The following is a 25,973-nucleotide window of genomic DNA, read 5'->3' as shown; positions in this document are numbered from 1 at the left end:
CAATGAAGGCATATAAGGATTACAGTGCCCAGCTGGGGTGAGTGATCCACAGCTTCATTGGGGTCAATGGGCCAGATTCCAAATGGGTGTAAATCAGTATTGCTCTATTGGAGTTTATGCTCCAGGCTAAACTGAGGTACATCCACTGGATGCTGGGCAGTGACTAGACAGGTCAGAGGTGCTGTGCCTGTAACTACTGGGAATTCACTCTCCTTAGAGTGTGTTACCTTGTCCTGACACTTTGAAGAGACCCAAGTTACATCTGGAAGTCAATTCCTTTAAGAGGCAGGGCTTGCAGTTCTACTAAGTGAGCCACCTTGGCAGTCCCATTGTCTCTCTTCATGCTACCTGATGGGGTAATATACAACCTAGGCTGTTACTCACTGGATTCTTCTTAATCTCTGTGTCTGCGAGAACATATAAAAGTAGCACAGATGTGACCTCATCGTAAGAAGGCAGCAGAATTCCAGGTGATATAAATTGGTGTTGTTCTAAAAAATCAGTCGTGGCAGATCTACGACGGGTGACACGCATCTCGAGCTCATATATGGTGCATGGGATCACAATGCCAGCATTTGTAAACTCTTCATAATTCCAGGGACGCCAATGAGCCAGACTCCAAATGGTTGTAAATCCAGATCCCTTTGTTGGAGACAAAGTAGAGTAAACCAAATTAGCTGCACTGGAGTCGGAGCAGTGGCTAGCAGCACCAGTGGTGCTCTGCCTGTGTGTGCTGCAAATTCGCGGAACTTTTAGAGTCTGCCAGATTGCCCCGATAATTTTGCCAGGTTAGGAAGGAAGCCCCATTCCTGTAATGGGCAGTGTCAGCTATTCTGCTAACAGAGAGGTAGGCGTGTTCGTCTGTATTCCAATAAAACAAACCAGCGGTCATATAGCACGTTAAAGACTAACAAAATAATTTAAGTGATCAGCTTTTGTGGTATCTCCAGACCTGAGGAAATGGGTCTACCCCACTAAAGCGGATCGCCTAATAAATTGTTTTGTTAGTCTTTAAAGTGCTACGTGGCTGCTGGTTTGTTCTCTTCTCCTGAGGGAGAGGTCTCTGGCACAATTTATATCTGCCTCTCTCTGTTTCTGTCCTTCTCAAAAAGTCCCACCTAAGTGCAGCTAGTAAAGATAAGCAATGAGATGAGTAAGATACTATCTACTATAATGCTGATTTTTTTTTTTAAACATGCACTCAAAGGGCTCCTTCCTTCTGGCCGATAGTGAACTCTTTTGTCACGATTGCTTGGCTTTGGAATAGTTGAGTAGGAATTCTCTGAGGCCTCGTCTATACTGGAAACCCACATCTGTACACCATTGATTCCTGAGATCCATTTCTGCAAACAGAACTGAAATCTCATATTTCATTGAAAGAGCCCACAAAGACAGTTGTAGTTTTTCACATGCTTCAGTAATGAGGAAAGAATCTGGGGGTTGAGAGTAATTAATGGAAAAAAAAAGGCAAAAAATAATAAGTGTCAATGCTACCAGTGAGAAAAATTCAGCCCCTCGTGGAAAACTGCCCTGCTAAAACATCCCCAGAAGAGAGGCCATGATACTGACTCTAAGATGAGCCTGTTGGCTTCCTGATTTTCTATCAGGTGGTATAATGTCAGAACAAGGCTTCAATCAGCCTGTGAAGCCTCTAGCATGGGGCTATACGGGCTTAGGGACGGCAGCATTGATGTTGCCTCATTTCGCTTTCAGAGTAGGACAAGTTATCCTGCCAAAAGCAACTTGTACACTGGCAGAACTGTGCTGGCAAAGAACCCCCAAGCTCGAACTGTTGCCAGTGTGAGGAACCAATTATATTGAACTGATATTGGAGACGGGAGTTGCTTGACTCTCTTCTATTTTCCTACAGGGTGCCGCGCCTGGAGGTGGAAATCGTCCACAGGTGAGTACTCAGAATTACTTGCTCTCCAGTTGTTTTATATTATCTCAGTAACTCTGAGGAAGCCTGAACCCTGAGGCCAGTGGGCTGCTGGAATAGCTCAGACACATGTGGGAAGAGTGGAACAAAACCCAAACCAATGGGCTTCCCACTCCAATGAAGGCATATAAGGATTACAGTGCCCAGCTGGGGTGAGTGATCCACAGCTTCATTGGGGTCAATGGGCCAGATTCCAAATGGGTGTAAATCAGTATTGCTCTATTGGAGTTTATGCTCCAGGCTAAACTGAGGTACATCCACTGGATGCTGGGCAGTGACTAGACAGGTCAGAGGTGCTGTGCCTGTAACTACTGGGAATTCACTCTCCTTAGAGTGTGTTACCTTGTCCTGACACTTTGAAGAGACCCAAGTTACATCTGGAAGTCAATTCCTTTAAGAGGCAGGGCTTGCAGTTCTACTAAGTGAGCCACCTTGGCAGTCCCATTGTCTCTCTTCATGCTACCTGATGGGGTAATATACAACATAGGCTGTTACTCACTGGATTCTTCTTAATCTCTGTGTCTGCGAGAACATATAAAAGTAGCACAGATGTGACCTCATCGTAAGAAGGCAGCAGAATTCCAGGTGATATAAATTGGTGTTGTTCTAAAAAATCAGTCGTGGCAGATCTACGACGGGTGACACGCATCTCGAGCTCATATATGGTGCATGGGATCACAATGCCAGCATTTGTAAACTCTTCATAATTCCAGGGACGCCAATGAGCCAGACTCCAAATGGTTGTAAATCCAGATCCCTTTGTTGGAGACAAAGTAGAGTAAACCAAATTAGCTGCACTGGAGTCGGAGCAGTGGCTAGCAGCACCAGTGGTGCTCTGCCTGTGTGTGCTGCAAATTCGCGGAACTTTTAGAGTCTGCCAGATTGCCCCGATAATTTTGCCAGGTTAGGAAGGAAGCCCCATTCCTGTAACGGGCAGTGTCAGCTATTCTGATAACAGAGAGGTCGGCGTGTTAGTCTGTATTCCAATAAAACAAACCAGCGGTCATATAGCACGTTAAAGACTAACAAAATAATTTAAGTGATCAGCTTTTGTGGTATCTCCAGACCTGAGGAAATGGGTCTACCCCACTAAAGCGGATCGCCTAATAAATTGTTTTGTTAGTCTTTAAAGTGCTACGTGGCTGCTGGTTTGTTCTCTTCTCCTGAGGGAGAGGTCTCTGGCACAATTTATATCTGCCTCTCTCTCTTTCTGTCCTTCTCAAAAAGTCCCACCTAAGTGCAGCTAGTAAAGATAAGCAATGAGATGAGTAAGATACTATCTACTATAATGCTGATTTTTTTTTTTAAACATGCACTCAAAGGGCTCCTTCCTTCTGGCCGATAGTGAACTTTTTTGTCACGATTGCTTGGCTTTGGAATAGTTGAGTAGGAATTCTCTGAGGCCTCGTCTATACTGGAAACCCACATCTGTACACCATTGATTCCTGAGATCCATTTCTGCAAACAGAACTGAAATCTCATATTTCATTGAAAGAGCCCACAAAGACAGTTGTAGTTTTTCACATGCTTCAGTAATGAGGAAAGAATCTGGGGGTTGAGAGTAATTAATGGAAAAAAAAAGGCAAAAAATAATAAGTGTCAATGCTACCAGTGAGAAAAATTCAGCCCCTCGTGGAAAACTGCCCTGCTAAAACATCCCCAGAAGAGAGGCCATGATACTGACTCTAAGATGAGCCTGTTGGCTTCCTGATTTTCTATCAGGTGGTATAATGTCAGAATAAGGTTTCAATCAGCCTGTGAAGCCTCTAGCTTGGGGCTATACGGGCTTAGGGACGGCAGCATCGATGTTGCCTCATTTCGCTTTCAGAGTAGGACAAGTTATCCTGCCAAAAGCAACTTGTACACTGGCAGAACTGTGCTGGCAAAGAGCCCCCAAGCTCGAACTGTTGCCAGTGTGAGGAACCAATTATATTGAACTGATATTGGAGACGGGAGTTGCTTGACTCTCTTCTATTTTCCTACAGGGTGCCGCGCCTGGAGGTGGAAATCGTCCACAGGTGAGTACTCAGAATTACTTGCTCTCCAGTTGTTTTATATTATCTCAGTAACTCTGAGGAAGCCTGAACCCTGAGGCCAGTGGGCTGCTGGAATGGCTCAGACACATGTGGGAAGAGTGGAACAAAACCCAAACCAATGGGCTTCCCACTCCAATGAAGGCATATAAGGATTACAGTGCCCAGCTGGGGTGAGTGATCCACAGCTTCATTGGGGTCAATGGGCCAGATTCCAAATGGGTGTAAATCAGTATTGCTCTATTGGAGTTTATGCTCCAGGCTAAACTGAGGTACATCCACTGGATGCTGGGCAGTGACTAGACAGGTCAGAGGTGCTGTGCCTGTAACTACTGGGAATTCACTCTCCTTAGAGTGTGTTACCTTGTCCTGACACTTTGAAGAGACCCAAGTTACATCTGGAAGTCAATTCCTTTAAGAGGCAGGGCTTGCAGTTCTACTAAGTGAGCCACCTTGGCAGTCCCATTGTCTCTCTTCATGCTACCTGATGGGGTAATATACAACATAGGCTGTTACTCACTGGATTCTTCTTAATCTCTGTGTCTGCGAGAACATATAAAAGTAGCACAGATGTGACCTCATCGTAAGAAGGCAGCAGAATTCCAGGTGATATAAATTGGTGTTGTTCTAAAAAATCAGTCGTGGCAGATCTACGACGGGTGACACGCATCTCGAGCTCATATATGGTGCATGGGATCACAATGCCAGCATTTGTAAACTCTTCATAATTCCAGGGACGCCAATGAGCCAGACTCCAAATGGTTGTAAATCCAGATCCCTTTGTTGGAGACAAAGTAGAGTAAACCAAATTAGCTGCACTGGAGTCGGAGCAGTGGCTAGCAGCACCAGTGGTGCTCTGCCTGTGTGTGCTGCAAATTCGCGGAACTTTTAGAGTCTGCCAGATTGCCCCGATAATTTTGCCAGGTTAGGAAGGAAGCCCCATTCCTGTAATGGGCAGTGTCAGCTATTCTGCTAACAGAGAGGTAGGCGTGTTCGTCTGTATTCCAATAAAACAAACCAGCGGTCATATAGCACGTTAAAGACTAACAAAATAATTTAAGTGATCAGCTTTTGTGGTATCTCCAGACCTGAGGAAATGGGTCTACCCCACTAAAGCGGATCGCCTAATAAATTGTTTTGTTAGTCTTTAAAGTGCTACGTGGCTGCTGGTTTGTTCTCTTCTCCTGAGGGAGAGGTCTCTGGCACAATTTATATCTGCCTCTCTCTGTTTCTGTCCTTCTCAAAAAGTCCCACCTAAGTGCAGCTAGTAAAGATAAGCAATGAGATGAGTAAGATACTATCTACTATAATGCTGATTTTTTTTTTTAAACATGCACTCAAAGGGCTCCTTCCTTCTGGCCGATAGTGAACTCTTTTGTCACGATTGCTTGGCTTTGGAATAGTTGAGTAGGAATTCTCTGAGGCCTCGTCTATACTGGAAACCCACATCTGTACACCATTGATTCCTGAGATCCATTTCTGCAAACAGAACTGAAATCTCATATTTCATTGAAAGAGCCCACAAAGACAGTTGTAGTTTTTCACATGCTTCAGTAATGAGGAAAGAATCTGGGGGTTGAGAGTAATTAATGGAAAAAAAAAGGCAAAAAATAATAAGTGTCAATGCTACCAGTGAGAAAAATTCAGCCCCTCGTGGAAAACTGCCCTGCTAAAACATCCCCAGAAGAGAGGCCATGATACTGACTCTAAGATGAGCCTGTTGGCTTCCTGATTTTCTATCAGGTGGTATAATGTCAGAACAAGGCTTCAATCAGCCTGTGAAGCCTCTAGCATGGGGCTATACGGGCTTAGGGACGGCAGCATTGATGTTGCCTCATTTCGCTTTCAGAGTAGGACAAGTTATCCTGCCAAAAGCAACTTGTACACTGGCAGAACTGTGCTGGCAAAGAACCCCCAAGCTCGAACTGTTGCCAGTGTGAGGAACCAATTATATTGAACTGATATTGGAGACGGGAGTTGCTTGACTCTCTTCTATTTTCCTACAGGGTGCCGCGCCTGGAGGTGGAAATCGTCCACAGGTGAGTACTCAGAATTACTTGCTCTCCAGTTGTTTTATATTATCTCAGTAACTCTGAGGAAGCCTGAACCCTGAGGCCAGTGGGCTGCTGGAATAGCTCAGACACATGTGGGAAGAGTGGAACAAAACCCAAACCAATGGGCTTCCCACTCCAATGAAGGCATATAAGGATTACAGTGCCCAGCTGGGGTGAGTGATCCACAGCTTCATTGGGGTCAATGGGCCAGATTCCAAATGGGTGTAAATCAGTATTGCTCTATTGGAGTTTATGCTCCAGGCTAAACTGAGGTACATCCACTGGATGCTGGGCAGTGACTAGACAGGTCAGAGGTGCTGTGCCTGTAACTACTGGGAATTCACTCTCCTTAGAGTGTGTTACCTTGTCCTGACACTTTGAAGAGACCCAAGTTACATCTGGAAGTCAATTCCTTTAAGAGGCAGGGCTTGCAGTTCTACTAAGTGAGCCACCTTGGCAGTCCCATTGTCTCTCTTCATGCTACCTGATGGGGTAATATACAACATAGGCTGTTACTCACTGGATTCTTCTTAATCTCTGTGTCTGCGAGAACATATAAAAGTAGCACAGATGTGACCTCATCGTAAGAAGGCAGCAGAATTCCAGGTGATATAAATTGGTGTTGTTCTAAAAAATCAGTCGTGGCAGATCTACGACGGGTGACACGCATCTCGAGCTCATATATGGTGCATGGGATCACAATGCCAGCATTTGTAAACTCTTCATAATTCCAGGGACGCCAATGAGCCAGACTCCAAATGGTTGTAAATCCAGATCCCTTTGTTGGAGACAAAGTAGAGTAAACCAAATTAGCTGCACTGGAGTCGGAGCAGTGGCTAGCAGCACCAGTGGTGCTCTGCCTGTGTGTGCTGCAAATTCGCGGAACTTTTAGAGTCTGCCAGATTGCCCCGATAATTTTGCCAGGTTAGGAAGGAAGCCCCATTCCTGTAACGGGCAGTGTCAGCTATTCTGATAACAGAGAGGTCGGCGTGTTAGTCTGTATTCCAATAAAACAAACCAGCGGTCATATAGCACGTTAAAGACTAACAAAATAATTTAAGTGATCAGCTTTTGTGGTATCTCCAGACCTGAGGAAATGGGTCTACCCCACTAAAGCGGATCGCCTAATAAATTGTTTTGTTAGTCTTTAAAGTGCTACGTGGCTGCTGGTTTGTTCTCTTCTCCTGAGGGAGAGGTCTCTGGCACAATTTATATCTGCCTCTCTCTCTTTCTGTCCTTCTCAAAAAGTCCCACCAAAGTGCAGCTAGTAAAAATAAGCAATGAGATGGGTAAGATACTATCTATTATAATGCTGATTTTTTTTTTTAAACATGCACTCAAAGGGCTCCTTCCTTCTGGCCGATAGTGAACTCTTTTGTCACGATTGCTTGGCTTTGGAATAGTTGAGTAGGAATTCTCTGAGGCCTCGTCTATACTGGAAACCCACATCTGTACACCATTGATTCCTGAGATCCATTTCTGCAAACAGAACTGAAATCTCATATTTCATTGAAAGAGCCCACAAAGACAGTTGTAGTTTTTCTCATGTTTCAGTAATGAGGAAAGAATCTGGGAGTTGAGAGTAATTAATGGAAAAAAAAAGGCAAAAAATAATAAGTGTAAATGCTACCAGTGAGAAAATTCAGCCCCTCGTGGAAAACTGCCCTGCTAAAACATCCCCAGAAGAGAGGCCATGATACTGACTCTCATATGAGCCTGTTGGCTTCCTGATTTTCTATCAGGTGGTATAATGAAAGAACAAGGCCTCAATCAGCCTGTGAAGCCTCTAGCGTGGGGCTATACGGGCTTAGGGACGGCAGCATCGATGTTGCCTCATTTCGCTTTCAGAGTAGCATAAGTTATCCTGCCAAAAGCAACTTGTACACTGGCAGAACTGTGCTGGCAAAGAGCCCCCAAGCTCGAACTGTTGCCAGTGTGAGGAACCAATTATATTGAACTGATATTGGAGACGGGAGTTGCTTGACTCTCTTCTATTTTCCTACAGGGTGCCGCGCCTGGTGGTGGCAATAGTCCACAGGTGAGTACTCAGAATTACTTGCTCTCCAGTTGTTTTATATTATCTCAGTAACTCTGAGGAAGCCTGAACCCTGAGGCCAGTGGGCTGCTGGAATGGCTCAGACACATGTGGGAAGAGTGGAACAAAACCCAAACCAATGGGCTTCCCACTCCAATGAAGGCATATAAGGATTACAGTGCCCAGCTGGGGTGAGTGATCCACAGCTTCATTGGGGTCAATGGGCCAGATTCCAAATGGGTGTAAATCAGTATTGCTCTATTGGAGTTTATGCTCCAGGCTAAACTGAGGTACATCCACTGGATGCTGGGCAGTGACTAGACAGGTCAGAGGTGCTGTGCCTGTAACTACTGGGAATTCACTCTCCTTAGAGTGTGTTACCTTGTCCTGACATTTTGAAGAGACCCAAGTTACATCTGGAAGTCAATTCCTTTAAGAGGCAGGGTTTGCAGTTCTACTAAGTGAGCCACCTTGGCAGTCCCATTGTCTCTCTTCATGCTACCTGATGGGGTAATATACAACATAGGCTGTTACTCACTGGATTCTTCTTAATCTCTGTGTCTGCGAGAACATATAAAAGTAGCACAGATGTGACCTCATCGTAAGAAGGCAGCAGAATTCCAGGTGATATAAATTGGTGTTGTTCTAAAAAATCAGTCGTGGCAGATCTACGACGGGTGACACGCATCTCGAGCTCATATATGGTGCATGGGATCACAATGCCAGCATTTGTAAACTCTTCATAATTCCAGGGACGCCAATGAGCCAGACTCCAAATGGTTGTAAATCCAGATCCCTTTGTGGAGACAAAGTAGAGTAAACCAAATTAGCTGCACTGGAGTCGGAGCAGTGGCTAGCAGCACCAGTGGTGCTCTGCCTGTGTGTGCTGCAAATTCGCGGAACTTTTAGAGTCTGCCAGATTGCCCCGATAATTTTGCCAGGTTAGGAAGGAAGCCCCATTCCTGTAACGGGCAGTGTCAGCTATTCTGCTAACAGAGAGGTAGGCGTGTTCGTCTGTATTCCAATAAAACAAACCAGCGGTCATATACCACGTTAAAGACTAACAAAATAATTTAAGTGATCAGCTTTTGTGGTATCTCCAGACCTGAGGAAATGGGTCTACCCCACTAAAGCGGATCGCCTAATAAATTGTTTTGTTAGTCTTTAAAGTGCTACGTGGCTGCTGGTTTGTTCTCTTCTCCTGAGGGAGAGGTCTCTGGCACAATTTATATCTGCCTCTCTCTGTTTCTGTCCTTCTCAAAAAGTCCCACCAAAGTGCAGCTAGTAAAAATAAGCAATGAGATGGGTAAGATACTATCTATTATAATGCTGATTTTTTTTTTTAAACATGCACTCAAAGGGCTCCTTCCTTCTGGCCGATAGTGAACTCTTTTGTCACGATTGCTTGGCTTTGGAATAGTTGAGTAGGAATTCTCTGAGGCCTCGTCTATACTGGAAACCCACATCTGTACACCATTGATTCCTGAGATCCATTTCTGCAAACAGAACTGAAATCTCATATTTCATTGAAAGAGCCCACAAAGACAGTTGTAGTTTTTCTCATGTTTCAGTAATGAGGAAAGAATCTGGGAGTTGAGAGTAATTAATGGAAAAAAAAAGGCAAAAAATAATAAGTGTAAATGCTACCAGTGAGAAAATTCAGCCCCTCGTGGAAAACTGCCCTGCTAAAACATCCCCAGAAGAGAGGCCATGATACTGACTCTCATATGAGCCTGTTGGCTTCCTGATTTTCTATCAGGTGGTATAATGAAAGAACAAGGCCTCAATCAGCCTGTGAAGCCTCTAGCGTGGGGCTATACGGGCTTAGGGACGGCAGCATCGATGTTGCCTCATTTCGCTTTCAGAGTAGCATAAGTTATCCTGCCAAAAGCAACTTGTACACTGGCAGAACTGTGCTGGCAAAGAGCCCCCAAGCTCGAACTGTTGCCAGTGTGAGGAACCAATTATATTGAACTGATATTGGAGACGGGAGTTGCTTGACTCTCTTCTATTTTCCTACAGGGTGCCGCGCCTGGTGGTGGCAATAGTCCACAGGTGAGTACTCAGAATTACTTGCTCTCCAGTTGTTTTATATTATCTCAGTAACTCTGAGGAAGCCTGAACCCTGAGGCCAGTGGGCTGCTGGAATGGCTCAGACACATGTGGGAAGAGTGGAACAAAACCCAAACCAATGGGCTTCCCACTCCAATGAAGGCATATAAGGATTACAGTGCCCAGCTGGGGTGAGTGATCCACAGCTTCATTGGGGTCAATGGGCCAGATTCCAAATGGGTGTAAATCAGTATTGCTCTATTGGAGTTTATGCTCCAGGCTAAACTGAGGTACATCCACTGGATGCTGGGCAGTGACTAGACAGGTCAGAGGTGCTGTGCCTGTAACTACTGGGAATTCACTCTCCTTAGAGTGTGTTACCTTGTCCTGACATTTTGAAGAGACCCAAGTTACATCTGGAAGTCAATTCCTTTAAGAGGCAGGGTTTGCAGTTCTACTAAGTGAGCCACCTTGGCAGTCCCATTGTCTCTCTTCATGCTACCTGATGGGGTAATATACAACATAGGCTGTTACTCACTGGATTCTTCTTAATCTCTGTGTCTGCGAGAACATATAAAAGTAGCACAGATGTGACCTCATCGTAAGAAGGCAGCAGAATTCCAGGTGATATAAATTGGTGTTGTTCTAAAAAATCAGTCGTGGCAGATCTACGACGGGTGACACGCATCTCGAGCTCATATATGGTGCATGGGATCACAATGCCAGCATTTGTAAACTCTTCATAATTCCAGGGACGCCAATGAGCCAGACTCCAAATGGTTGTAAATCCAGATCCCTTTGTTGGAGACAAAGTAGAGTAAACCAAATTAGCTGCACTGGAGTCGGAGCAGTGGCTAGCAGCACCAGTGGTGCTCTGCCTGTGTGTGCTGCAAATTCGCGGAACTTTTAGAGTCTGCCAGATTGCCCCGATAATTTTGCCAGGTTAGGAAGGAAGCCCCATTCCTGTAACGGGCAGTGTCAGCTATTCTGCTAACAGAGAGGTAGGCGTGTTCGTCTGTATTCCAATAAAACAAACCAGCGGTCATATAGCACGTTAAAGACTAACAAAATAATTTAAGTGATCAGCTTTTGTGGTATCTCCAGACCTGAGGAAATGGGTCTACCCCACTAAAGCGGATCGCCTAATAAATTGTTTCGTTAGTCTTTAAAGTGCTACGTGGCTGCTGGTTTGTTCTCTTCTCCTGAGGGAGAGGTCTCTGGCACAATTTATATCTGCCTCTCTCTGTTTCTGTCCTTCTCAAAAAGTCCCACCTAAGTGCAGCTAGTAAAGATAAGCAATGAGATGAGTAAGATACTATCTATTATAATGCTGATTTTTTTTTTTAAACATGCACTCAAAGGGCTCCTTCCTTCTGGCCGATAGTGAACTCTTTTGTCACGATTGCTTGGCTTTGGAATAGTTGAGTAGGAATTCTCTGAGGCCTCGTCTATACTGGAAACCCACATCTGTACACCATTGATTCCTGAGATCCATTTCTGCAAACAGAACTGAAATCTCATATTTCATTGAAAGAGCCCACAAAGACAGTTGTAGTTTTTCACATGCTTCAGTAATGAGGAAAGAATCTGGGGGTTGAGAGTAATTAATGGAAAAAAAAAGGCAAAAAATAATAAGTGTCAATGCTACCAGTGAGAAAAATTCAGCCCCTCGTGGAAAACTGTCCTGCTAAAACATCCCCAGAAGAGAGGCCATGATACTGACTCTAAGATGAGCCTGTTGGCTTCCTGATTTTCTATCAGGTGGTATAATGTCAGAACAAGGTTTCAATCAGCCTGTGAAGCCTCTAGCTTGGGTCTATACGGGCTTAGGGACGGCAGCATCGATGTTGCCTCATTTCGCTTTCAGAGTAGCATAAGTTATCCTGCCAAAAGCAACTTGTACACTGGCAGAACTGTGCTGGCAAAGAGCCCCCAAGCTCGAACTGTTGCCAGTGTGAGGAACCAATTATATTGAACTGATATTGGAGACGGGAGTTGCTTGACTCTCTTCTATTTTCCTACAGGGTGCCGCGCCTGGTGGTGGCAATAGTCCACAGGTGAGTACTCAGAATTACTTGCTCTCCAGTTGTTTTATATTATCTCAGTAACTCTGAGGAAGCCTGAACCCTGAGGCCAGTGGGCTGCTGGAATAGCTCAGACACATGTGGGAAGAGTGGAACAAAACCCAAACCAATGGGCTTCCCACTCCAATGAAGGCATATAAGGATTACAGTGCCCAGCTGGGGTGAGTGATCCACAGCTTCATTGGGGTCAATGGGCCAGATTCCAAATGGGTGTAAATCAGTATTGCTCTATTGGAGTTTATGCTCCAGGCTAAACTGAGGTACATCCACTGGATGCTGGGCAGTGACTAGACAGGTCAGAGGTGCTGTGCCTGTAACTACTGGGAATTCAGTCTCCTTAGAGTGTGTTACCTTGTCCTGACACTTTGAAGAGACCCAAGTTACATCTGGAAGTCAATTCCTTTAAGAGGCAGGGTTTGCAGTTCTACTAAGTGAGCCACCTTGGCAGTCCCATTGTCTCTCTTCATGCTACCTGATGGGGTAATATACAACATAGGCTGTTACTCACTGGATTCTTCTTAATCTCTGTGTCTGCGAGAACATATAAAAGTAGCACAGATGTGACCTCATCGTAAGAAGGCAGCAGAATTCCAGGTGATATAAATTGGTGTTGTTCTAAAAAATCAGTCGTGGCAGATCTACGACGGGTGACACGCATCTCGAGCTCATATATGGTGCATGGGATCACAATGCCAGCATTTGTAAACTCTTCATAATTCCAGGGACGCCAATGAGCCAGACTCCAAATGGTTGTAAATCCAGATCCCTTTGTTGGAGACAAAGTAGAGTAAACCAAATTAGCTGCACTGGAGTCGGAGCAGTGGCTAGCAGCACCAGTGGTGCTCTGCCTGTGTGTGCTGCAAATTCGCGGAACTTTTAGAGTCTGCCAGATTGCCCCGATAATTTTGCCAGGTTAGGAAGGAAGCCCCATTCCTGTAACGGGCAGTGTCAGCTATTCTGCTAACAGAGAGGTAGGCGTGTTCGTCTGTATTCCAATAAAACAAACCAGCGGTCATATACCACGTTAAAGACTAACAAAATAATTTAAGTGATCAGCTTTTGTGGTATCTCCAGACCTGAGGAAATGGGTCTACCCCACTAAAGCGGATCGCCTAATAAATTGTTTTGTTAGTCTTTAAAGTGCTACGTGGCTGCTGGTTTGTTCTCTTCTCCTGAGGGAGAGGTCTCTGGCACAATTTATATCTGCCTCTCTCTGTTTCTGTCCTTCTCAAAAAGTCCCACCTAAGTGCAGCTAGTAAAGATAAGCAATGAGATGAGTAAGATACTATCTATTATAATGCTGATTTTTTTTTTTAAACATGCACTCAAAGGGCTCCTTCCTTCTGGCCGATAGTGAACTCTTTTGTCACGATTGCTTGGCTTTGGAATAGTTGAGTAGGAATTCTCTGAGGCCTCGTCTATACTGGAAACCCACATCTGTACACCATTGATTCCTGAGATCCATTTCTGCAAACAGAACTGAAATCTCATATTTCATTGAAAGAGCCCACAAAGACAGTTGTAGTTTTTCACATGCTTCAGTAATGAGGAAAGAATCTGGGGTTTGAGAGTAATTAATGGAAAAAAAAAGGCAAAAAATAATAAGTGTCAATACTACCAGTGAGAAAAATTCAGCCCCTCGTGGAAAACTGCCCTGCTAAAACATCCCCAGAAGAGAGGCCATGATACTGACTCTAAGATGAGCCTGTTGGCTTCCTGATTTTCTATCAGGTGGTATAATGTCAGAACAAGGCCTCAATCAGCCTGTGAAGCCTCTAGCGTGGGGCTATATGGGCTTAGGGACGGCAGCATCGATGTTGCCTCATTTCGCTTTCAGAGTAGGATAAGTTATCCTGCCAAAAGCAACTTGTACACTGGCAGAACTGTGCTGGCAAAGAGCCCCCAAGCTCGAACTGTTGCCAGTGTGAGGAACCAATTATATTGAACTGATATTGGAGACGGGAGTTGCTTGACTCTCTTCTATTTTCCTACAGGGTCCCGCGCCTGGAGGTGGAAATAGTACGCAGGTGAGTACTCAGAATTACTTGCTCTCCAGTTGTTTTATATTATCTCAGTAACTCTTAGGAAGCCTGAACCCTGAGGCCAGTGGGCTGCTGGAATAGCTCAGACACATGTGGGAAGAGTGGAACAAAACTCAAACCAATGGGCTTCCCACTCCAATGAAGGCATATAAGGATTACAGTGCCCAGCTGGGGTGAGTGATCCACAGCTTCATTGGGGTCAATGGGCCAGATTCCAAATGGGTGTAAATCAGTATTGCTCTATTGGAGTTTATGCTCCAGGCTAAACTGAGGTACATCCACTGGATGCTGGGCAGTGACTAGACAGGTCAGAGGTGCTGTGCCTGTAACTACTGGGAATTCACTCTCCTTAGAGTGTGTTACCTTGTCCTGACACTTTGAAGAGACCCAAGTTACATCTGGAAGTCAATTCCTTTAAGAGGCAGGGTTTGCAGTTCTACTAAGTGAGCCACCTTGGCAGTCCCATTGTCTCTCTTCATGCTACCTGATGGGGTAATATACAACATAGGCTGTTACTCACTGGATTCTTCTTAATCTCTGTGTCTGCGAGAACATATAAAAGTAGCACAGATGTGACCTCATCGTAAGAAGGCAGCAGAATTCCAGGTGATATAAATTGGTGTTGTTCTAAAAAATCAGTCGTGGCAGATCTACGACGGGTGACACGCATCTCGAGCTCATATATGGTGCATGGGATCACAATGCCAGCATTTGTAAACTCTTCATAATTCCAGGGACGCCAATGAGCCAGACTCCAAATGGTTGTAAATCCAGATCCCTTTGTTGGAGACAAAGTAGAGTAAACCAAATTAGCTGCACTGGAGTCGGAGCAGTGGCTAGCAGCACCAGTGGTGCTCTGCCTGTGTGTGCTGCAAATTCGCGGAACTTTTAGAGTCTGCCAGATTGCCCCGATAATTTTGCCAGGTTAGGAAGGAAGCCCCATTCCTGTAATGGGCAGTGTCAGCTATTCTGCTAACAGAGAGGTAGGCGTGTTCGTCTGTATTCCAATAAAACAAACCAGCGGTCATATAGCACGTTAAAGACTAACAAAATAATTTAAGTGATCAGCTTTTGTGGTATCTCCAGACCTGAGGAAATGGGTCTACCCCACTAAAGCGGATCGCCTAATAAATTATTTTGTTAGTCTTTAAAGAGCTACGTGGCTGCTGGTTTGTTCTATTCTGCTGAGGGAGAGGTCTCTAGCACAATCTATGTCTGCCTCTCTCTGTTTCTGTCCTTCCCAAAAAGTCCCACCTAAGTGCAGCTAGTAAAAATAACAGCAATGAGATGAGTAAGGTACTATCTATTATAATGATGATTTTTTTTGTGAAACATGCACTCAAAGGGCTACTTCATTCTGGCCGATAGTGAACTCTTTTGTCACGATTGCTTGGCTTTGGAATAGTTGAGTAGGAATTCTCTGAGGCCTCGTCTATACTGGAAACCCACATATGTACAGCATTGATTCCTGAGATCCATTTCTGCAAACAGAACTGAAATGTCATATTTCATTGAAAGAGCCCACAAAGACACTTGTAGTTTTTCACATGCTTCAGTCATGAGGAAAGAATCTGGGGGACGAGAGTAATTAATGGAAAAAAAAAGGAAAAATAAGTGCTACGAGTGAGAAAAATTCAGCCCCTCGTGGAAAACTGCTGTGCTAAAACATCCCCAGAAGAGAATCCATGATACTGACTCTAAGATTAGCCTGTTGGCTTCCTGATTTTCCAACAGGTGGTGTAATGTCAGAACAAGGCCTCAATCAGCATGTGAAGCCTCTAGCGTGGGGCGATACAGGCTTAGGGACGGCAGCATCGATGTTGCCTCATTTCGCTTTCAGAGTAGGATAAGTTATCCTGCCAAAAGCAACTTGTACACTGGCAGAACTGTGCTGGCAAAGAGCCCCCAAGCTCAAACTGTTGCCAGTGTGAGGAACCAATTATATTGAACTGATATTGGAGACGGGAGTTGCTTGACTCTCTTCTATTTTCCTACAGGGTGCCGCGCCTGGAGGTGGAAATCGTCCACAGGTGAGTACTCAGAATTACTTGCTCTCCAGTTGTTTTATATTATCTCAGTAACTCTTAGGAAGCCTGAACCCTGAGGCCAGTGGGCTGCTGGAATAGCTTAGACACATGTGGGAAGAGTGGAACAAAACCCAAACCAATGGGCTTCCCACTCCAATGAAGGCATATAAGGATTACAGTGCCCAGCTAGGGTGACTGATCCACAGCTTCATTGGGGTCAATGGGCCAGATTCCAAATGGGTGTAAATCAGTATTGCTCTATTGGAGTTTATGCTCCAGGCTAAACTGAGGTACATCCACTGGATGCTGGGCAGTGACTAGACAGGTCAGAGGTGCTGTGCCTGTAACTACTGGGAATTCACTCTCCTTAGAGTCTGTTACCTTGTCCTGACACTTTGAAGAGACCCAAGTTACATCTGGAAGTCAATTCCTTTAAGAGGCAGGGTTTGCAGTTCTACTAAGTGAGCCACCTTGGCAGTCCCATTGTCTCTCTTCATGCTACCTGATGGGGTAATATACAACATAGGGTGTTACTCACTGGATTCTTCTTAATTTCTGTGTCTGCGAGAACATATAAAAGTAGCACAGATGTGACCTCATCGTAAGAAGGCAGCAGAATTCCAGGTGATATAAATTGGTGTTGTTCTAAAAAATCAGTCGTGGCAGATCTACGACGGGTGACACGCATCTCGAGCTCATATATGGTGCATGGGATCACAATGCCAGCATTTGTAAGCTCTTCATAATTCCAGGGACGCCAATGAGCCAGACTCCAAATGGTTGTAAATCCAGATCCCTTTGTTGGAGACAAAGTAGAGTAAACCAAATTAGCTGCACTGGAGTCGGAGCAGTGGCTAGCAGCACCAGTGGTGCTCTGCCTGTGTGTGCTGCAAATTCGCGGAACTTTTAGAGTCTGCCAGATTGCCCCGATAATTTTGCCAGGTAAGGAAGGAAGCCCCATTCCTGTAACGGGCAGTGTCAGCTATTCTGCTAACAGAGAGGTAGGCGTGTTAGTCTGTATTCCAACAAAACAAACCAGCGGTCATATAGCACGTTAAAGACTAACAAAATAATTTAAGTGATCAGCTTTTGTGGTCTCTCCATACCTGAGGAAATGGGTCTACCCCACTAAAGCGGATCGCCTAATAAATTGTTTTGTTAGTCTTTAAAGTGCTACGTGGCTGCTTGTTTGTTCTGTTCTCTTAAGGAAGAAGTCTCTGGCACAATTTATATCTGCCACTCTCTGTTTCTGTCCTTCTCAAAAAGTCCCACCTAAGTGCAGCTAGTAAAGATAAGCAATGAGATGAGTAAGATATTATCTATTATAATGCTGATTTTTTTCGTTCAACATGCACTCAAAGGGCTCCTTCCTTCTGGCCGATAGTGAACTCTTTGGTCACGATTGCTTGGCTTTGGAATAGTTCAGTAGGAATTCTCTGAGGCCTCGTCTATACTGGAAACCCACATCTGTACAGCATTGATTCCTGAGATCCATTTCTGCAAACAGAACTGAAATCTCATATTTCATTGAAAGAGCCCACAAAGACAGTTGTAGTTTTTCACATGCTTCACTAATGACGAAGAATCTGGGGGTTGAGAGTAATTAATGGAAAAAAAAAGGCAAAAAATAATAAGTGTAAATGCTACCAGTGAGAAAAATTCAGCCCCTCGTGGAAAACTGCCCTGCTAAAACATCCCCAGAAGAGAGGCCATGATACTGACTCTAAGATGAGCCTGTTGGCTTCCTGATTTTCTATCAGGTGGTATAATGTCAGAACAAGGCCTCAATCAGCCTGTGAAGCCTCTAGCGTGGGGCTATATGGGCTTAGGGACGGCAGCATCGATGTTGCCTCATTTCGCTTTCAGAGTAGGATAAGTTATCCTGCCAAAAGCAACTTGTACACTGGCAGAACTGTGCTGGCAAAGAGCCCCCAAGCTCGAACTGTTGCCAGTGTGAGGAACCAATTATATTGAACTGATATTGGAGACGGGAGTTGCTTGACTCTCTTCTATTTTCCTACAGGGTCCCGCGCCTGGAGGTGGAAATAGTACGCAGGTGAGTACTCAGAATTACTTGCTCTCCAGTTGTTTTATATTATCTCAGTAACTCTTAGGAAGCCTGAACCCTGAGGCCAGTGGGCTGCTGGAATAGCTCAGACACATGTGGGAAGAGTGGAACAAAACTCAAACCAATGGGCTTCCCACTCCAATGAAGGCATATAAGGATTACAGTGCCCAGCTGGGGTGAGTGATCCACAGCTTCATTGGGGTCAATGGGCCAGATTCCAAATGGGTGTAAATCAGTATTGCTCTATTGGAGTTTATGCTCCAGGCTAAACTGAGGTACATCCACTAGATGCTGGGCAGTGACTAGACAGGTCAGAGGTGCTGTGCCTGTAACTACTGGGAATTCACTCTCCTTAGAGTGTGTTACCTTGTCCTGACACTTTGAAGAGACCCAAGTTGCATCTGGAAGTCAATTCCTTTAAGAGGCAGGGTTTGCAGTTCTACTAAGTGAGCCACCTTGGCAGTCCCATTGTCTCTCTTCATGCTACCTGATGGGGTAATATACAACATAGGCTGTTACTCACTGGATTCTTCTTAATCTCTGTGTCTGCGAGAACATATAAAAGTAGCACAGATGTGACCTCATCGTAAGAAGGCAGCAGAATTCCAGGTGATATAAATTGGTGTTGCTCTAATAAATCAGTCGGGGAAGATCTATGACGGGTGACACGCATCTCGAGCTCATATGTGGTGCATGAGATCGCAACCCTAGCATTTGTAAACTCTTCATAATTCCAGGGACGCCAATGAGCCAGACTCCAAATGGTTGTAAATCCAGATCCCTTTGTTGGAGACAAAGTAGAGTAAACCAAATTAGCTGCACTGGAGTCGGAGCAGTGGCTAGCAGCACCAGTGGTGCTCTGCCTGTGTGTGCTGCAAATTCGCGGAACTTTTAGAGTCTGCCAGATTGCCCCGATAATTTTGCCAGGTTAGGAAGGAAGCCCCATTCCTGTAATGGGCAGTGTCAGCTATTCTGCTAACAGAGAGGTAGGCGTGTTAGTCTTTATTCCAATAAAACAAACCAGCGGTCATATACCACGTTAAAGACTAACAAAATAATTTAAGTGATCAGCTTTTGTGGTATCTCCAGACCTGAGGAAATGGGTCTACCCCACTAAAGCGGATCGCCTAATAAATTGTTTTGTTAGTCTTTAAAGTGCTACGTGGCTGCTGGTTTGTTCTCTTCTCCTAAGGGAGAGGTCTCTGGCACAATTTATATCTGCCACTCTCTGTTTCTGTCCTTCTCAAAAAGTCCCACCTAAGTGCAGCTAGTAAAAATAAGCAATGAGATGAGTAAGATACTATCTATTATAATGCTGATTTTTTTCGTTAAACATGCACTCAAAGGGCTCCTTCCTTCTGGCCGATAGTGAACTCTTTTGTCACGATTGCTTGGCTTTGGAATAGTTGAGTAGGAATTCTCTGAGGCCTCGTCTATACTGGAAACCCACATCTGTACAGCACTGATTCCTGAGATCCATTTCTGCAAACAGAACTGAAATCTCATATTTCATTGAAAGAGCCCACAAAGACAGTTGTAGTTTTTCACATGCTTCAGTAATGAGGAAAGAATCTGGGGGTGGAGAGTAATTAATGGAAAAAAAAAGGCAAAAAATAATAAGTGTCAATGCTACCAGTGAGAAAAATTCAGCCCCTCGTGAAAAACTGCCCTGCTAAAACATTCCCAGAAGAGAGGCCATGATACTGACTCTAAGATGAGCCTGTTGGCTTCGTGATTTTCTATCAGGTGGTATAATGTCAGAACAAGGCCTCAATCAGCCTGTGAAGCCTCTAGCGTGGGGGTATACGGGCTTAAGGACGGCAGCATCGATGTTGCCAAATTTCGCTTTCGGAGTAGGATAAGTTATCCTCCAGAAAGCAACTTGTACACTGGCAGAACTGTGCTGGCAAAGAGCCCCCAAGCTCGAACTGTTGCCAGTGTGAGGAACCAATTATATTGAACTGATATTGGAGACGGGAGTTGCTTGACTCTCTTCTATTTTCCTACAGGGTCCCGCGCCTGGAGGTGGAAATAGTACGCAGGTGAGTACTCAGAATTACTTGCTCTCCAGTTGTTTTATATTATCTCAGTAACTGTGAGGAAGCCTGACCCCGGGGCCAGTGGGCTGCTGGAATAGCTCAGACACATGTGGGAAGAGTGGAACAAAACCCAAACCAATGGGCTTCCCACTCCAATGAAGGCATATAAGGATTACAGTGCCCAGCTGGGGTAAGTGATCTACAGCTTCATTGGGGTCAATGGGCCAGATTCCAAATGGGTGTAAATCAGTATTTCTTTATTGGAGTTTATGCTCCAGGCTAAACTGAGGTACATCCACTGGATGCTGGGCAGTGACTAGAAAGTTCAGACGTGCTGTGCCTGTAACTACTGGGAATTCACTCTCCTTAGAGTGTGTTACCTTGTCCTGACACTTTGAAGAGACCCAAGTTACATCTGGAAGTCAATTCCTTTAAGAGGCAGGGTTTGCAGTTCTACTAAATGAGCCACCTTGGCAGTCCCATTTTCTCTCTTCATGCTACCTGATGGGGTAATATACAACATAGGCTGTTACTCACTGGATTCTTCTTAATCTCTGTGTCTGCGAGAACATATAAAAGTAGCACAGATGTGACCTCATCGTAAGAAGGCAGCAGAATTCCAGGTGATATAAATTGGTGTTGTTCTAAAAAATCAGTAGGGGCAGATCTACGACGGGTGACACGCATCTCGATCTCTTATATGGTGCATGGGATCACAATGCCAGCATTTGTAAACTCTTCATAATTCCAGGGACGCCAATGAGACAGACTCTAAATGGTTGTAAATCCTGATCCCTTTGTTGGAGACAAAGTAGAGTAAACCAAATTAGCTGCACTGGAGTCGGAGCAGTGTCTAGCAGCACCAGTGGTGCTCTGCCTGTGTGTGCTGCAAATTCTCTGAACTTTTAGAGTCTGCCAGATTGCCCCGATAATTTTGCCAGGTTAGGAAGGAAGCCCCATTCTTGTAACAGGCAGTGTCAGCTATTCTGCTAACAGAGAGGTAGGCGTGTTAGTCTGTATTCCAATAAAACAAACCAGCGGTCATATAGCACGTTAAAGACTAACAAAATAATTTAAGTGATCAGCTTTTGTGGTATCTCCAGACCTGAGGAAATGGGTCTACCCCACTAAAGCTGATCGCCTAATAAATTATTTTGTAAGTCTTTAAAGTGCTACGTGGCTGCTGGTTTGTTCTATTCTGCTAAGGGAGAGGTCTCTGGCACAATCTATATCTGCCGCTCTCTGTTTCTGTCCTTCTCAAAAAGTCCCGCCTAAGTGCAGCTCGTAAAAATAACAGCAATGAGATGAATAAGATACTATCTATTATAATGATGATTTTTTTTTGTGAAAGATGCACTCAAAGGGCTCCTTCTTTCTGGCCGATAGTGAACTCTTTTGTCACGATTGCTAGGCTTTGGAATAGTTGAGTATGAATTGTCTGAGGCCTCGTCTATACTGCAAACCCACATCTGTACAGCTTTGATTCCGAAGATCCATTTCTGTAAACAGAACTGAAATGTCATATTACATTGAAAGAGCCCACAAAGACACGTGTAGTTTTTCACATGCTTCAGTAATGAGGAAAGAATCTGGGGGACGAGAGTAATTAATGAAAAAAAAAAGGCAAATAATAATAAGCGTAACTGCTACCAGAGAGAAAAATTCAGCCCCTCGTGGAAAACTGCTCTGCTAAAACATCCCTAGAAGAGAGGCCATGATACTGACTCGAAGATGAGCCTGTTTGCTTCCTGATTTTCTATCAGGTGGTATAATGTGAGAACAAGGCCTCAATCAGCCTGTGAATCCTCTAGCGTGGGGTGATACAGGCTTAGGGACGGCAGCATCGATGTTGCCTCATTTCGCTTTCAGAGTAGCGTAAGTTATCCTGCCAAAAGCAACTTGTATACTGGCAGAACTGTGCTGGCAAAGAGCCCCCAAGCTAGAACTGTTGCCAGTGTGAGGAACCAACTATATTGAACTGATATTGGAGACGGGAGTTGCTTGACTCTCTTCTATTTTCTTACAGGGTGCCATGCCTGGAGGTGGAAATCGTCCACAGGTGAGTACTCAGAATTACTTTGCTCTTCAATTGTTTTTTATTATCTCAAGTAACAGAGAGACAACTGTGTTTATCTATATACTATCAAAAGAAAAACAAATCCAGTAGCACTTTATTATTGTAAAGGAAGCCCCATGCCTGTTACGGGCAGAGTCAGCTATCCTCATAACAGAGAGGTTGGTGTATTAGTCTGTATGCCAGTAAAACAAGCCAGCAGTCATGGAGCACTTTAAAAACTAACAAAATAATTTATTAGGTGATCAGCTGCTGTGGTATCTCCAGATCTGAAGAAGTTGGTCTGCCCCACAAAAGCACATCAACTAATAAATTATTTTGTTAGCCTTTAAAGTGCTACGAATGCGGGTTTGTTCTATTCTGCTAAGTGAGAGATCTCTGGCAGTCCTTGTTTCTCTCAAGCTTGTAATCGAATCTGACTCATGGTATGAAAGCACCTGCTGAACACCTTAGCCTCATAAATGGGAGAAACAAATGACAAAAGCAAAGTTAAGCTTTAGACTGGGGCTGCCTTTGTCCCTGTTTCCATCTGTTGCGGGAGGGAAGCAGGGCTTTGTGAGTAGAAACTTTTTTGGAACCAGCGAAGAGGAAGCTCAAACACTGTGCAAATGAGAAAAGCACAGAGCAAGTGAAAAAGTGACACTTTGAGATAGTTTTATTTTTAATGAAAACAGATTTATTTTCAAAATGAAAATTTCACTGGAAATCATTTATTTCCATTTTTTCTGATCATTTCATGACAGTCATGAAAAATAAAGGAAAAAAACAGATTTGAGTTTTCTTGGTTGATTCCCCAGAGTCCTATTTGCAAGAAGACTTGAAATATTATTTTTTGTAGAAATTCTGAGGAATCAGCTACGTTGAAATAATATTGGAGAAGGGAGTTTTTTCATCCTGTTCTTCTTCCTCACTGAAGACTGGGAGTTCAACTGCATATGTGTTAGGGGTGACTATTCCAAATTACTTTGCTGTCCGGCTCTCTTCTATAATCACTCCAGAGGACATGCTTCCATGCTGATGACTGGTTCAGCTCAATAACGATGCAAAGAAATGCAGATTGACCCATGTTCAGACTCACTGGCTCAGCCAGACTCCACCAGATTTTCTTTTTTGGTAGTTTGGATTCTTTAGTTTCCACACATGTACTTCTCTATTAAGACTGACAAAAGCAGGCCCCACACTACATCCCTCTCAGATTGGGGTGAGGGTGGGGAATTCAGATTGTTCAGTCTTGGGGTGAGTGCTGAAGCTATCCTTGGAAATCTCAGATTGGTATCTTCTTTGCCTTTTATCAAATCCTCAGTGAATGTGTACTTAAAACAAATAACATGTGCATGGTGGTCATCTGAGATTGCAATAGTATGGAACATTCGGCAGCAAATGGGACAAACAGAGAGCAGGAGACATGCTATTCTCCCCCCTGCCCCAAGGAGTTCAATCACTAATTGAATGAACACATATTGTTGAACAAGTGTAATCAGCATGCAGCCTTGTCCTCTGGACTGGCGATAGAAGCATGAAGGGGCAAATCAATGTTTAGCGTACAGTATCTGGCATGTAAAATCCTTGCAAGTGCACCTATAAAATTGCCGTGTGAATGCCTGTTCTCACTGTCAGCCCTCACTGTAAATAAGAAGTAGGCAATATTATCTCCCATAAACAATTTTTTTTGTTTTTGTTTTTTGTTTTAGTCATTGAACAAGAAGCAGGACAGAGTGTAGTTGGAGGCACTGATTTTTTATTACTTTGGTTTCGAGTGCAGTAACAGAACAAAAATATCTACAGTTGTACATTACACTTTAACGTGACTTACAAACCTAGATAATTTCTAAAATAACAAGCAGGAGGCTCAGTAATGTTTGTAACAAGAAAAATGTAGACTTCCTGGAAGCTTATCACTTTTATGAGAAATACTTTTTTTCCAAAACACAAATACATTTTAATGGAAAAGCTTCTTCTCTTTTTTCTGATTCTCAGTGGAAGGAATGAAAACTCAACCAAAATACAATTTCAGTTTTCTTATTTCATCTTTCTAACCCTTTTGGAAAAAGCGTTGACACAACTCTTTTAGACAATTCCCCCAAAACACTCAATGGTGACTCCATTGGCTTAGAGAACATAAATTGGGAAGGTGGTGAACCTCCCTTAGGAGCTATGTGGCATAGGCCATGTAGCCCACACATGACCATTTTGCTTGCAGAGGAGAATATGCTGGTGTGCTTGCTAGAATGGCACTGATGAAGTATACCTAGTGCAGAACCAGCTGGTTATCATATTGCCAGTTTCATTGTGAGAAATCAGCTACCTTGAATTGATATTGGAGAAATGAGTTCCTGACCCTGCTCTGTTTCCTTACAGGGGGGCTTCCATCCAGATAAACATCCACTTCCACTTAGCACTCAAAATTGCTTTCCTGTCTCGATGTTATATACTATCTCAGTACCTCTTAGCAGGCCTGGACCCTGAGCCCAGCGTTCTGCTGGAATAGCCAAGACACACATGGATAGAATGAGGGAAAATACAGAGTTAATGAGCTTCTGAGTCTGATGGGGATGTCTAAGAAGTGATGCAGATGGTCTTTGCCATTTTAATTCTCCCGTTATGCAAGTAGGCCGCTTGTTGAGTATCTGTGATCTCTATTCATTATAACCACTTTCTGATGCAGTGATGCCCTGGAGTCAGAGCAGCGGTCAGCAGCTCCGGTGGTGCTGTGCCTGTGTGTTCTGCAAATTCTCTTTGCTTTAGAGTCTGCTACGCTGCCCCAATCACGTTTAGCAATGGATGCCCATTCCTTTAGTGGACAGGGTTAGCAATTCTGCTAAGTGAGAGATCCCTGGCAGTCCTTGTTTCTCTGAGGCTTGTAATCAGAGCTGACTCATGGTATGAAAGGAGCTGCTGAACATCCCAGCCTCATTTTACGTCTGTTACCATGTTTATATGTATTAAAAGCAGCTGCTGTCCAAACCCCTGATTCAACATGTCCATGTAGTTTGTGTGCTGGAGAAACAGAGAGGCCCTCATTGGCTGACAATGGCTTACTGGCCAGTTCCACTACACATTTCTGCCACTAGCTAAGAGACAAAGTGGGCCATCATTTAGGAGGCCTCATATTTCTGAGGCTCAAGTATGGATTCTGGGGCCTCAATTTTGTAAGGTGCCAAATGCCCTGTGCTGCAGTAGAATCAGTAGAACCTTTGGGACAGCAAAAAACATTTCCTGTGATGCAAGCAGCTCAGCCATTTGTGCTTTGGACAGGAGCTCCCCACCCTGGTCCCAAGGACCCACGACCTGAGTGGAAACCAATAACGTTTGTTTTCTTTTCTCTCTAAAGGGTTCTCTTCCCCCTTCGTCCACTCACCCCTGCCCCCACTGACTGTAAGGCTGGGACGTGCAGTGCAGTGCTCAAAACATCATACCCTGGCAGAGAGAATGAACTCTCTGTCAGGGTGAGCACTGACCCAGCGGCAGGGGTAGGAGAAGGGTGTGAACCAGCCCATCTCACGGGCAGCTTAGATCCCCAAGAGAC

General features: G+C 44.3%; 1 protein-coding gene across 45 annotated transcripts in view; it reads left to right on the top strand.

Moving 5' to 3' along the window:
- The window catches only part of LOC142003716 (uncharacterized), a 59,227-nt gene that overhangs the window by 32,722 nt on the left and 532 nt on the right, over window positions 1-25,973 (top strand). For 21 of the 45 annotated variants that reach the window (XM_074980945.1, XM_074980932.1, XM_074980920.1 and 18 more), the window contains 11 exons: window positions 1,871-1,903; window positions 3,925-3,957; window positions 5,979-6,011; window positions 8,032-8,064; window positions 10,084-10,116; window positions 12,138-12,170; window positions 14,192-14,224; window positions 16,237-16,269; window positions 18,290-18,322; window positions 20,344-20,376; window positions 22,400-22,432. In XM_074980945.1, the coding sequence (XP_074837046.1) occupies window positions 1,871-1,903; window positions 3,925-3,957; window positions 5,979-6,011; window positions 8,032-8,064; window positions 10,084-10,116; window positions 12,138-12,170; window positions 14,192-14,224; window positions 16,237-16,269; window positions 18,290-18,322; window positions 20,344-20,376; window positions 22,400-22,432 (363 nt within the window). The remainder of the gene's footprint in view (window positions 1-1,870; window positions 1,904-3,924; window positions 3,958-5,978; window positions 6,012-8,031; window positions 8,065-10,083; window positions 10,117-12,137; window positions 12,171-14,191; window positions 14,225-16,236; window positions 16,270-18,289; window positions 18,323-20,343; window positions 20,377-22,399; window positions 22,433-25,973) is intronic. The other 24 variants (XM_074980936.1, XM_074980924.1, XM_074980910.1 and 21 more) reach the window with 19 other exon arrangements.

Source organism: Carettochelys insculpta, chromosome 30, assembly GCF_033958435.1.
Source record: "Carettochelys insculpta isolate YL-2023 chromosome 30, ASM3395843v1, whole genome shotgun sequence".
NCBI lineage: Eukaryota > Metazoa > Chordata > Testudines > Carettochelyidae > Carettochelys > Carettochelys insculpta.
This window is presented reverse-complemented; position numbering and strand designations above follow the sequence as displayed.